General features: G+C 40.2%; 1 protein-coding gene across 1 annotated transcript; it reads right to left on the bottom strand.

The window, feature by feature from the left end:
- Positions 1-340: 340 nt before the first annotated feature.
- On the bottom strand, positions 341-13,591 carry c9h11orf58 (chromosome 9 C11orf58 homolog). Its single transcript, XM_078549248.1, has 5 exons — positions 13,432-13,591; positions 11,690-11,779; positions 8,341-8,401; positions 7,264-7,373; positions 341-2,014 (listed from the first exon to the last, which is right to left on the bottom strand). Exons 1-5 carry the CDS (start codon positions 13,516-13,518, stop codon positions 1,811-1,813), a joined length of 552 nt encoding a protein of 183 aa, XP_078405374.1. The 5' UTR covers positions 13,519-13,591; the 3' UTR covers positions 341-1,810.
- Between the last annotated feature and the right edge of the window lie 223 nt (positions 13,592-13,814).

The raw sequence follows: 13,814 nt of genomic DNA, 5'->3' as shown, positions 1-13,814 counted from the left end.
CAAGATAAAAAGGGGAAAAAAGAGTAGCTACATGATACCAAATTGGCCAGTTCAGTAGATCCTGAAGATGGAGGCTAAACAGAAATTTAAATACAAATTAAATCTAAATTACATGTTTGGCTTTATTAGTTGGAATTTGTGGTCAGCAGCAAAGCAACAGTGCTCACTGCTGACCTAAAGAATGGTGTCGACTTCCCTTTCCCAACATCATTTTTAATCTAATTCCAAGTCAAGGGAATTGCCAGGCATCCAGCAGCACTGATGTCATTAAGCAAGGTAAGCTGCTGACCACATTGAAGTATTCTCACTGATAGCAAATCAGGAAGTAAAAACTACCGAATCCCTCCATTTGTAATTTTATTTTTTAATACAAGACAGTGAAGTACATGATCAGGACATGCACATGCAATTATGGTAGAAGATAAAATATTAAAACTTTTCAAAAAACTTAAAATGTGGAATTTCTAACCACAAAGGGAGAAATTTAACATTCAAAATTACTCTTTCAGGGTCAGAGGCCATTCAGGAGTAATTAAGAATTTAGTGCTCCATTAAAACTCCAGTTACACCTCATTCAACAAGGTGTAACTTTTAAGGGATTGTACAGCAAGACTAAGAGTGTAAGATTGGGAGTTCTCATCAGTTCATTGACTTCCAAGCGATTGCAGTCTGGGGTGGGGGGCAACCTTGGTAGTGAAGTGTAGAATCATGACAGCAACTCCTAGATTTAATTGCATGTGTGGACTCCAGAGGTTGGTGTCAATGTAAGTATTGACAGTGAATGCTGCATTTCACTCTCATTACTACTGTAAAATATGAGTTATTAAATCTGTTATAACATATTTCCCTATACTTAAATTACTGTACTTCATCAAGTGGCTACAAAGTGATCAGAAATCCTGCAATGAAATGTGGATCATTTACCAACCCGATCACGTGGAAGGTCAAATCAATCCTGCTAATGTGCAAGCTCCCCACTATTAAATGATACTGCTACCATGATACTGGCTTCCAAACCACAAGTTCCTGGCTCTAAACTGAGCCATTTAAGAGGATTAAAGATGGTGCCACAAATAGAAGTCTGTTGCAATGTTTCAACTCCAGAATCATAGAAAACAAGTTTTTTTCCAGTCAAGATTAAACAGTTTGAACAGTTACAAGGAGAGAAAAAAAGACTTGTGGTTCATATTGTGGGATTTGATTCTTTAAAACTTTCTGCTTTGTATTGGAATTTCTCGCTCATAACTGCAACCTCCTGACAATGATCCAATATTCATCAATGCCAAAAATTCCGTTCTTTAGAGCAAACGTGAGACAATAGCAAAACCTGTAACAGATTTTTTCCCCCAAGTTTTATTTTATATATACAGTATATGAACAGCTAAAAATTCTTTTGAGTTTCAACTAGCCTTCACCATTTAAATTGGATTAAGTTCCTGGTCTCGGACATTACTCACTTAAAAAAATTTGCACAAATGATATGCGTTTATAAATTACATAAAGAGTCATACAGAAATCTTATCCGCATTTAGACGTTACACAGTTGGAACTCAAAATATGAGCAGGAAATTTTGGAAAATGCAGCTCTAAAAATAAAATGAAAAAATGAGGGCATTTTCACAAAAAGAGATTTAAAAACTAAAAATGTATGAAATAGAACATGGCAACACATACTATTTAGTACGTCAGAAGTCAAGTCATGTATCACTTAAATTGGAAACTAAAGCCAATGCGACTGGTGTTCAGTAAAAATGTATTGTAATTGTACAATCCAGAACAATAAACAGGAGATTGAGTTAAGGGATTTGAGTTAATTTGTAGATGACTTTACAAACATCATTTTATAATTGCTTTTCAGATCCTGCTTTTTAGCGTCTGGATCTTCTGACTGATGCTCCTCGCCACTAGATTTCACATTATTTGAAGAATCTTTATTTTCAGAATCGTTCAAGCTGTTGGTTGCTGAATCTGCAGAAGCACTGATCTGTTGCAGTTCTGGTTCTTCTGCCTCTGGCTGCAAAACAGGTGAAAATTTTAGATTTCTAGTCAATCAACACTTTAAAAAAAATTAATCAATGATTTGAGTTGCTAAGTAACTGAGGAATACGGGGCCTGGACCATGAATGAGTGCCATAACCAAAACTTGAGCTTTTACCCTGGATACCAGCCCCAATTACTCATTGCTAATGTTGGGTTCCTACAACATGGAAAGAAACCCAACACTGTATATTTTTTAAAAAACTTTATCCTTATTGCTATTTATTTTTTATCGTTACGCCTAGAGGTACTAACAGGCTCACATCACACCTGGGACTGTTCAGACCAATTGCAAAGAGAACTACAGAGATGTCATTTGCATTTGATAAACCAACATTTCTAATGGACTCAGCAGGTTCTGCTGAGACAATGGCTTCCCAACTGTCAGACCTTCAACATAAATGGCACCCCTTTCAATAACTAATGACTGAGACATTATCAGTCCTGAAACCAAAGCCAATTCCAGACACTGGATAAACATCCCTTTTGAAGTCCCTGTGGAAAAGGAAGGTAACATGACCCAAGCCTCTGGCCTTCTGGACAGTTTAATATTATGTCTTTGGTTTTCACAGCCAGTTTGCTGTTTAACATCCAACTGGTAAACCACAAAGCAGCAGACTCCCTCAGGCAGAACAACCTGCCCATCTAACCTGACTCTGCTGGAAGATTTCATACCATCGCCTACAGAACTGACTCAATCTCTATATGCCTACCTCATCTTGCAACATCAGCCCCAATTGGAAAGCAAATCCTACAACACCAGTCTTTAGCCAGCCAAACTCGAGTGCTTATGTGAAAGAATTCCTCACTGACTTTAGGCTCGAACTTAAATGAACCAATATTCATTTTTCTGTGCTCTTTGTACTGTAAAACTCCTTTTCTCTATACCTCCCTTTACCGTATGAACGTGTGGAGTAGGATGCTGCGGACACTCCTTCCGCAAGTTTTGAATGTGTGAAATAAACTAACCTTTTGAGTTAATCTTTACTCAACCATGCTGTGGATTAGTAGCAAAATTAGATTACAAAACCCAAGGAGTTGGGAAAATGCACCATCACTTATTCTTTAAAAACTAATTCAAATACCCTCTGCTTATAGACAGATAGTAAGAGGAAATCAGTGCAGTCTGAACTGTCTCTCCTGTCCATAACACTAAGTACATGCATCATTCCGCCCACATTAGTCTTGGCCACCTAGCTAGCTCTTTCTCAACATGGTTTCACATCTAAAGCCTCCCTCTCAATAATGGTTCCATGTCCTGGACCACCTCAAGTGCTTCGATCCATGTCCAGTCTGCCTGCTCTGGCTCTAGGACACCAGTTCCTTGGCCTTCTACTCTCAGGGTGGCTGGGGAGGATAAACAGGAAAGTTGGTTAAGGGAACAGAGAAAGAGAACAGCCAAAACACATTAAAGAGAATGTTGCAGAAAAACCACACCATCTTGACGGCATTAAAAAAGTCCTTCACCTACATACTGATCCATGCAATGCATGTGATCTAACGAAGTTGACCCCATTTATCACTGGACAGGTAATGTTTCAGCGAGTATCTACAGAATCACAAGATGAAGGCCCAAGGCCTTGAAGTTAGGCCAGTAAACACTTGAGAGTTAGACAAGCATAATCTTAAAATACAAAAGGAAATTTCCTGCAAGACGTACAAGAAATTTTCCCACATTTACACAAATCTAAGTAGAACCAGGAGGAGAACTCTTCCATTTTTATTTTAAATTCAAAGAAATTAAATATTTTCATGAAGTACTTATATCTAATTGTCAATTTTTGCCATAATTCTCAGTTTTTGCCAAAGTCTGACTTTTGCAATTCTGTACAATCATAATCTGGAAAACCAAAGTGCCAAGGTAGGAATAAACTCAGACATACTGTGTGAATCAAAGTGGAATTGAGTAGCTTTATCTCCACTGCCAATCCCCTTCCTACCCCAAGTACTGATACAGACTGATGCGCCATGTGCTTGAGCAGGCAGCTCTTTGGCACCTCCTCCAAGGGCATCAAATAATGCAAGGCATCAGAGTTAGCTTATTCCCTTCCCTAGCCCAGGGCCATCTCTAATGTCATCAGAGCCAAGAATGACCAACAGTGAAAACCGAAGTTCAAACTTTAGACCTGATTCTGTACACTTCAAAAACAGATCAGGGCACATTCTATCCACTAAACCATAGAGAAACCTTCACTGTAAAAAGAAAAAGCACCTTATGAATGATTTAACTGCCACCATGTTTTACCAGCATGAACAAGATAGTAGCAAAATGAACACCTTAAAAAAAATCCACCCACTGCCAACTTCCTGCTCCCTGTGATTTTCAAGAGGGCCTCCATTTAGGCAACCAGTGCTCCTGCCAGAAAGAGGCAAGGACATCATTAAGCCACGTCAATTGTAGTCCTGTGACTAAATTAACATCCCAATGCCATTTGATTGCTGGGCCTGTTAACTAAGTCACAGAATTGTTACAGTGAAAGAGGCCTGTCCTGTCGGCACCAGCTCTTTGAATGACTCACTTACCCACTGCCGTTCCCCCACATTCTCCCTGTTACTGTACACATGCTTCCTTTTCAGATAACAATTTAATATCCTTTTGAATGCCTCAATTGAACCTGCTTCTAACACACTCTCAGGCAGTGCATTCCAGACCCTAAACACTCGCTGCGAGAAAAAGGTTTTTCCTCATGTCACTTTTGCTAATTACTTTACATCTGTGCCCTCTTGTTCATGATCCTTTCATGAGTGGGAACAGTTTCTCCCTATCTACTCTGTCCTGACCCCTCATGGTTTTGAATACTTCTATCAAATTTCCTCTCTGCCCTCTTCTCCAAGCAAAACAGTCCCAACTTCCCCAATCCATCTTCATAACTGAAATATGTCATCCCTGGGACCATTCTCGTGAATCTTTTCTGCACTCTCTCCAATGCCTTCACATCATTCCCAAAGTGTGGCACCCAGAATTGGATACAGTATTCCACCTGAGGCCGAATTAGTGTTTTATACAAGTTCAACATAACCTCCTTGCTCTTGCACTCTATTAATAAAGCCTAGGATACTGTGTGCTTTATTAACTGCTCTCTCAACTTGTCCAGCCACCTTCAATGAATTATGCACATATACACCCAGGTCCCTCTGCTCCTGCACCCACTTTAGAGTTGTATCGTTTATTTTATATTTTCTCTCCATGTTCTTCCTACTAAACGAATTACTTCACATTGCTTTGCATTGAACATCATCTGCCATTTGTCCACCAATTCTATCAGCTTGTCTATGTCCTTTTGAAGTTCTACACTATCATTCTCACAGTTCACAATGGTTCCAAGTTTTGTATTATCTGCATTAATATATATCAGGAAGAGCAAGGGTCCCAACACTGATTCCTGGGGAACTCCAGTACAAACCTTCCTCCAGCCTGAAAAACATCCATTAACTACTACTCTCTTGTTCCCTGTCACTCAACCAATTTTGTATACATGTTGCTACTTTCCTTTTTATTCTATGAACTATAACTTCGCTCACAAGTCTGTTATGCGGCCCAAATCAAATGCCTTTTGGAAGTCCATGTACACTATATCAGCAGCATTGCTCTCATCAACCCTTCATTACTTCTTCAAAAAACTCCAGCAAGTTAGTTAAACACAATTTTACCCGACAAATCCCTGCTGGCTTTCCTTAAGTAACCCACATTTGTCCATGTGACTATTAATTTTGTCCTGGATTATTGTTTCTTTAAGTTTCCCCACCACCGAAGTTAAATTGACTGGCCTGTAGTTGCTGGGCTTATGTTTACACCCTTTTTTGGACAAGGGTCCAAACTCACTTTATATTGCAGTTTCTGGGCTTCAGAGGAGTAACTACTGCCCTCTTCCTCACGCAACGGTTTCTCATATTCCTCCCCTATTAATTCTGTCGCCCTCACTCAATTTGCCCAGCCCTCCACTGGGGCTACAGCACCATGCTCTTGAATCTAGCCAACAGAGTCAGGCGTGTTTTGCTATCACTGCTTAAAACTGAACAATTTTTAATCACAGTCTCAGCCACCATCACAGGCAGTTACAACTACATGCAATAAACATATTATTGGTCCACTACCTAATGGGCCACTATAGCAACTGGAACCTAAGTGGTATACCATGCCCATGTATGCTAATATCTCAGAAATTCACTGCTATAATTTCACCCAAAGAACAGTCAATTTGAAACTAACCACTTCCCCGTGTTAATTCATTCTGAAGCCTGATGGTGAATTAGGAAACTAGTCACCAATCTTTTTACTTAATACTAGATTTATTTACAGAATGCAACATTACACATGCCTACCTCAACCCTAACCAACACCAAGTGTGCTAGAAGTCATTCTTTATATATGCTCAAGGTACTTAATCAATGCTCTTCACCTGATATCCTGAACCTTGATAATTAAGGGAGGCAGTGGTACTGTCACTAAACTAGTAATCCAGAGACCCAGGGTAATGCTGAGGACCCAGGTTTGAATCCCACAAAGGCAGCTAGTGGAATTTGAATTCAATAAAGTATCTGGAATTAAAAGTGCAATGATGACCATGAAACTATGTTGATTGTTGTAAAAACCCATCTTGTTCACTAATGTCCTTTAGGGAAGGAAGTCTGCCGTCCTTACCTGGTCTGGCCCACATGTGGCTCCAGATCCACAGCAATGTGGTTGACTCTTAAATGCCCTCTGAAATGATCTAGCAATGAACTCAGCTCAAGGGCAATTAGGGATGGGTAATAAATGCTGGTCTAGCCAGCGATGCCCACATCCCATGAATGAATAAAAAAGCCAATTAACACCCCACAGTGGAGGTGATGAAAGGGCAGCCCAGGCACTGGTTCACCTCTCCTAATGGAAGGTTAGAGAATTTCGCTCAATTATCAAATGGGAATAAGAGCATGCCATTCAGCCTTTTGAGCTTACTCTGCCATCAATTAAGTCAAGGCTGATCCTTGTCATTTGATACCCTTATCTAAAAGAAATCTATCAATCTCAGTCAATACTACAATTACCAAGGCAACCACAACTTATGGGTGCAAGGGGAAGAGTGTTCCATACTTATACCACCTGTTGTTTAAAAAAATGCTTCTCGATTTCTCTCCCGACCACCAGCAGCAGAGGCTTGTGGGGGTGCTGGTGGGTGTGTGTGGGGAAAGAAAAACAAGGTTTTGAAAACAAGTTCACACTTCTGGGAACAGGATGCCCTTTACCTCATTGAAGCCTAATCCACAGTGTCGCCTGTTCCTTCCCGACAGCTGACTGTCCAAGCTCTGATGAAACTGATGTTCCAGCTCCTCATTTATTTTCTTATCTTCGTCACCTAAAAAGAAAATACCTTCACTCCAAGCCTCCATATAAGTTATTTCTTGAACTGATTTAGAAAAACTAGTTTTATAGTAGAATTTGACAGACGTCCAAGTAAAACTACAAAACAAATCACTGCCGTCTGTGGGTTGGCTCTCACCACACCTTCCCCACCACCTCCATAGTAGGATGGGTTAAAGAAATCATAGCACTCCTTAAAGAAACAATCACTGAGATAGAGCAGCTTTAATAAGCTTACAATAACGCCAAAGCCATTTGTACATGCTTTGTATAAAGTCATTTTAAATAATTAATATGCTTTGAAAATTTTCATATAATTCTTTAACAAGCCTTGCATATCCAGCTCATCGCTGCTGCTTATCATGCAAAATCATCCTCTCCTTTTATCCTCAATATGAAAGCATCCACCACTCCCAAATAAAAATCTGGAAATTTCTTCCATTTTAACATTCACAGTAAAAATAAAAGATGGCAGGTATGGTACTGGAGTAACAACCAAGATGTGAAACTAAATGAGCCATTTTTTTTGGTGAGGATTTAACTAATTATTCTGAAATGTAACCTTTAAAATTAACCAACATCCACAAACAAAATTGGCTAATAACTGCACTGTTCCCCTTCACGTTTCAGAAATGGGTTATATGCTTCCATTAGTAATCGCTGCTTTTGTGAGGTTCTTTATGCATTTCTATTTATACATAGCCACATTCACTGTTCTAAGCATTTAAAACAAATTTTGGGAGAGTGAAAGATCATTTGTCTGGCTCGTGTGTGGAAAGTACCATAATAGTTTATATTTTTGTTTCAAAAAAGTATTTACATTAAGCCTTGGAGGTGGCACGTGGGGACAAAAAGGCTGACATTGAGAAAGTAACTGTAGGAATTGTGTATGAGTGCACATATGAGGGGAAACTATATCACAGCAAGCCAATAGCTCAATAAAATTCCCTTCTTTCGCTCACCTGTCCTGAAATGTGAGGTTGATTTATGATCTCCTGGATGTGGGCGCCCAGTATGATCTTTCTAAAGAGAAAAAAAAGACATTGCATTTTACATCAAAAACATTTGGCCACAACAACTCCAGGTAATTTTTAGTAGTGTACAGACTAACCTATAATGCAGGATCAGACTTTATTATGCTAGTTATGCATGAAACCCATTCTCCCTGAGCCACAGAAAACTATGAAACAATCTCCATCAGACATTACAAAAGAACACCAAAACTGCTCCACTCATACTCTATCCTCATAGTAAAAAATTACTGCACAGTAGGCGCTTTTGGAATGGCAATGTTGAAAAACACACATTTGCCATAGGACGAGTCAACTTGCACATTGACTTTACCTCATTTTTACTGGGATCAGGAGTGAACCACTGAGTTTATTGGATTCAATTAAAGCAGTTACGATAACTGAGCAATATACAAGACCACAACTAATATTTCAATGAAAGAACTCCAGATAAAATCAGTGTTCTAATTAAAACATTTGTACGCTGCATTTCATGACTACATGTCTAAAATATTTTTCTTTTATTAAATATTGCACGAGGTTACAATTGCCAAATAGCATCTAAAGGCTACAGGTGATTTAAATCTATTTGCTGCAAGTTACTTTTCAGAAGCTACTTGCAAGTGTAATATCTGCCTTAATACCAGCATTTTAAAAAAAACAACTCTGGTCTTTAAGATTCCCTTTCAAGTACATATATCTTGCCCAGTTTATGCCTATTTCCGTTCTAGATTGTTCTTTCTCTCCTGCTGTTCCTTGCACAGTGGGGTACTGCATCCAGTCAGATGATGTGCAAAGATGGCTACAACTATCAGGGATTCAAAGCTCCATAATGATTGAACAAGTTCTCAAGAAAAGAAAGTCATTATTATAGGACTGAGGTGAGGTAAGCTATAACTTAAGGACAGAGGAGAACCGTGAATAAATCTCCTGCTTTTAAGGCATTTCTACAAAAGCATATCAGCATTATTTATATATAATCTGTATTCAATATGACCCATATTTCTCTACAATACACTTTTAATGTAACTAAAGATGCAATATGTCTCAAACCTGGGTATTGTATTCTGAAGTGAACATGATTCTTTGACCCACAGATTGTGATTCCTTCTTAAACTGGAACTCCCCTGAAGAGCTTAGGGTCAAGGTGTGTTTGTTTGAAACTCATTCAACTGATCAGAAAGGTTGTTTTCATGAAAAGCGTGCTGCTGCTGATGCCAGAGTCTCCAGGTTTGAGCCAAAAAGCAACCGAAACAGCCCCCAGGTTCTTGATTGATTAAAAAAAAACCTGAAAGGAACCAGAATCAACCAGACACCAAGGTTTGGCTTGGAATAATGGAGAATCACATAACTAAGCAGGGTAATGTAGGGAAATTGAATTAGATTCCCAAATCATTCTCAGTGAATACCTGCATAACCCAAGTCTGCTTCAAAAGTTGAGGACAGTTTACCAAGTATGTCATACCAACAGATATTTGAGCCTGGCTACTATCCTCAAGGTATACTCTATATCTCATAGCTTTTCTTCACCAAGGATCCAGGTCATATAAGCTGTAAGAGCTTTTCAGATGTAGGATTGTTCTAGGGAGATGGCTTAAAGTTTGTGATTTGGATTGAACCTAAATTAGTAAGCACTGAAGTCTACACCAAGGAGTGGAAAAACAACTGGCCATGTTTATCAATAAGAATGTAGTTAGGGTCTTTGACTGGTGGAATATAAATGTGCATTTCACAGTGCCAAATTAGCCAGGGAGGATGCTTGTACATTCATGTTTGGGTTTGCCCAGGGCTCTCTGTACCCCAAAAGACTCATTTTCCATGTTAGTAAATTGCAGAGCAGGGTGTCTGCTTTCTCCAAACACTGAAAAGTTTATTTAGTGCCCAGCTCTGCTGTCAATGGTTGAAGTAGACAACACTCAGTATAAACTTAACATTGACCCCTGACACCACTTGGAAGCCTTATTTGTGGTTGCACAATGATGTCATTAAAACAGTGTCAGGAGTTACAAGTTTTTAGCATTCTGCCTTTGCTATGCCAGGTACTCAAGGAAGAGATCAATGTGAACTCAACCAACAATAAATCTCAATTATTACTTTGTCAAAGGCATCTCTTCATAATAATAGCTGCTTAATGTCACACTGAGTATGTAGTCAAATCAAACCATCCAGCTCATCAGTACACCTTTCAGATTTGAATCTGTAGTCATTTCCATTTTACATACCACAAAGAAAACAAACTCTTTTCCTCTAGCCAATCACTTGCATTTAATTCTCACTTAGTTGCTGACAAACAATGTGAATATCACTACTGTGCACAAGGGAATATGTCCCTGTATCTTCACTTCCCTCATTTTCTCTGAATAGAACTCGACAATCATGATAAAGAGCTAAAAGCATACGTTTTTCACTCAGCCAAAACATAATTGTAATTTTTGCACTGATTGAAGAAACGCTTTGAGGTCACAAGTTATGTTGAAGGTGAAGAATGAACAAACTTAAAGTTATGCCATGGCTCATCACATCCTCAATGTTTCAAGGCACTTTACAGTCAGTTAATTGCTTCTGAGGTGTATTCACTGTTATGATTCAGCCAAACATGGCAGCCAACATACACACAGCTTACAAACAATTAAGCTGTTTTTGATGGTATTATTTAAATAGAGGAATGTTGGCCAGGACACCAGAACTGAGCTCCTCTTCTTCAAGCTGTTCCATGGAACCTCTACCTTTAACCTGAAAAAGCAGCTTAACATCTCATCTAAAGGACTGCACCTCTGACAATACAGCACATCCTCAGTACTGTACTGGAGTATCAGCATAGATAATGCCCTCAAGCCCTGGAATAAGAGTTATCAACTAAGCCAAGGGAACTCCAAAAGCTCTTTATACAACTTCAAATTCACTGCACTTGTGTGCTATTTGCACACCTTCTTCCTTGTGGATCCTGAATGTAAATAGGCAAAATTCTGAGCAGTTGTGCTATAAATCAAGCTGAAACTGCCCAGGCTTATTCCACTCAGCTAGTTTTGCTATTAATTTGTACAAAACACCAATTCAACCACAAAGATTCCAGATGGCCCAGTAATTTTATTATTGCCTTCTTCGCTGATAGTCTTTGAACCAGGAACATAGGACTTTGGAGGAGTAGGCCATTCAGCCCTTCAAGCCTGCTCCGCCATTCAATGAGACCATGGAACAAAATACTGTGATGGCTTTGGAAAGAGTAATTTGAATGAGAAATTCTCATCTTCCTTTCCCCATCCCCATTATAATCTAGTACAGAAACTAACTCGCAGCTTACCTTCCCAGCTCCCATTAGCCTTAGGAATTTCAACTTCCGCTCATCATCACCCAAATCAGCTGATTCCCAGGTCGTGCTACATCCTTTATTCTGCAAAAGAAAGAGAGTGATAAACACTGGAACAAAAAAAAATGAATTTCTTCACACTCAGATCTCAGTAATTCTTACATTTGCAGTAACACTGATATCTGCAAGAAAACAAAACTCCCCTTTGCACCAAATCTTGCATCTTAGTCAATTTATAGAAGAATGCCCCATGGCTAGGTTAAGTTGTGAGTTGTGCATCCAACATATGCAATCTACAACTAAAATGGTAATTTATTTAAAGCTAATCAATTTCAATTCCGGAATACTTGCCCTAGGTGCAGTTGCGACAAAGGCATGTGTTTGTATACATTTCAGCTCATACATCACACTTTGTGTTATGGTACAGGCAATTGCAATCCACATCTGCTGCACATGAAAGCAACATCCATTTCAAACAATTACCAGACATTATCCATTGATACAAAATAATTGCCCAAATAAATATTTCCTTAAAAATTCCAAATAAAAGCTTCAGTTACTTAAAAGTTTAATTGTTAAGACTTTGTGGCCTTAATTACTGCTAAAAAGAAATCCAGTATTCTTTCAATAATTCAGTTATCATTGATGCAGCCTTAACAAAACACACTTTTGATAACACTGTAAAGGAATCACATATCCGTATAAAACAGCACCCCTGGTGTCTTACTAGAAGCAGCACTATGTACCTTGTAGTACACATTACAAGAATGATTCAGAAAGGTTTCATTGCTAGTATTGGAATTAGTTGATAGAATTGATGTCAAACAGGGTGGTCAAAAGTGCTACAATTTTATCCTGATGTCATAAGCTTTGGGGCAGGGAAAGAGAAAGAGGGTGCATTGTGCCTACTTCCAATTGTTAACCAATGAATTACAGAATAGTTACAGTGCAGGAGGCCATTCAACCTGTCATGTCTCTGTTGGCTCCCCATTCAAAAGTGCACAATGGCATTCATCAGGGTGAAGTTCAGCTGTGTGGTCAAATAGTACCTGAGCAGATAGCAGGTACTAACCAGCTATTTTGACAGAAGAGACATGGACAAAATACTTGAGTTATCCACGGAGTCATATCCCTAACAGTGATGGAAGAAGGCGGGATAAACACAGCTCCACGTGCTTAGCTGGGTTTGTAATCTCATGCATCGCCCAAAGTAATATTCAAGCCATTTGACAGCTGTATTTGAGCCAAAAACTCACCAACATACACACCTTCCTCAATCTCTGAAAACATTGCGGTGGTGGGGGCGGGGTGGTGTTATTCAGCACTCACTCACAACTGGATGCCTTCTTTAGTCAACTTTATTATGAGCCACGGCAGGGGTGGGCTTGGAGCCCCCCTGGGCTGGTGCTCCAGGTTCTCCTACCCCTAATTCTAACATGTCCAGAAACAAAGGTGAAGAGAGAGAGAGAAAAAAAATAGGATCTGGGGTGAGACCTTGAGGCACAGAATCGCCGCAAAAAGGGACTGGAGCCTGTCTGAGCTGCACAAAGAGACGGCGATCCCACCTCCACCCCATTCCTGATGTGAAAAAACCTGGGAATTACCCCATTCCTGGTGTGAAAAACCCGGGATTTACACCCCCCCCTTCCAGGGCCGGCCTGAAACCCCAGGCCTCGGGCTCCCAGTCCTGGGCTGATATAAACCGCACCCCCACGGGTAGTAGAAGGTAGCATTACATTGGGTGAAGCGGGCCTCTTTGCGCCGTGTTGCTCGGCCTGGGCCTGAGGCCGCTGTCTCGCTTTCTCACCGTCCGCCGAGCTCATCCTGTCTCCTTGTCCCAGCCGCGCGCACTCTCGGAGCCGCGGCCTGGCCCCCCCCCCTCTCCCGCCAGCCTCAGCGCGCCGCTCCTACCGCAGGGCACTCTGGGAGTTGTAGTCCCGCCTTCCTCCTCATCCCAGCCGGACCGCCCCCTCCCGTACTACAATTCCCGGCGTGCCCCGCCTGCCCAGGCAGAGGCTGCTGTGTTTGCTGCCCACTGAGCCACATTGTCAACTTCAAATAAACCAGTGAGGGTGATGCTGGATTTCAATAGGGTCCCTAACAGAAAGGCAATTGCATA

The sequence above is a fragment of the Cetorhinus maximus genome, chromosome 9 (assembly GCF_964194155.1).
Source record: "Cetorhinus maximus chromosome 9, sCetMax3.hap1.1, whole genome shotgun sequence".
Classification (NCBI taxonomy): Eukaryota; Metazoa; Chordata; class Chondrichthyes; order Lamniformes; family Cetorhinidae; genus Cetorhinus; species Cetorhinus maximus.
This window is presented reverse-complemented; position numbering and strand designations above follow the sequence as displayed.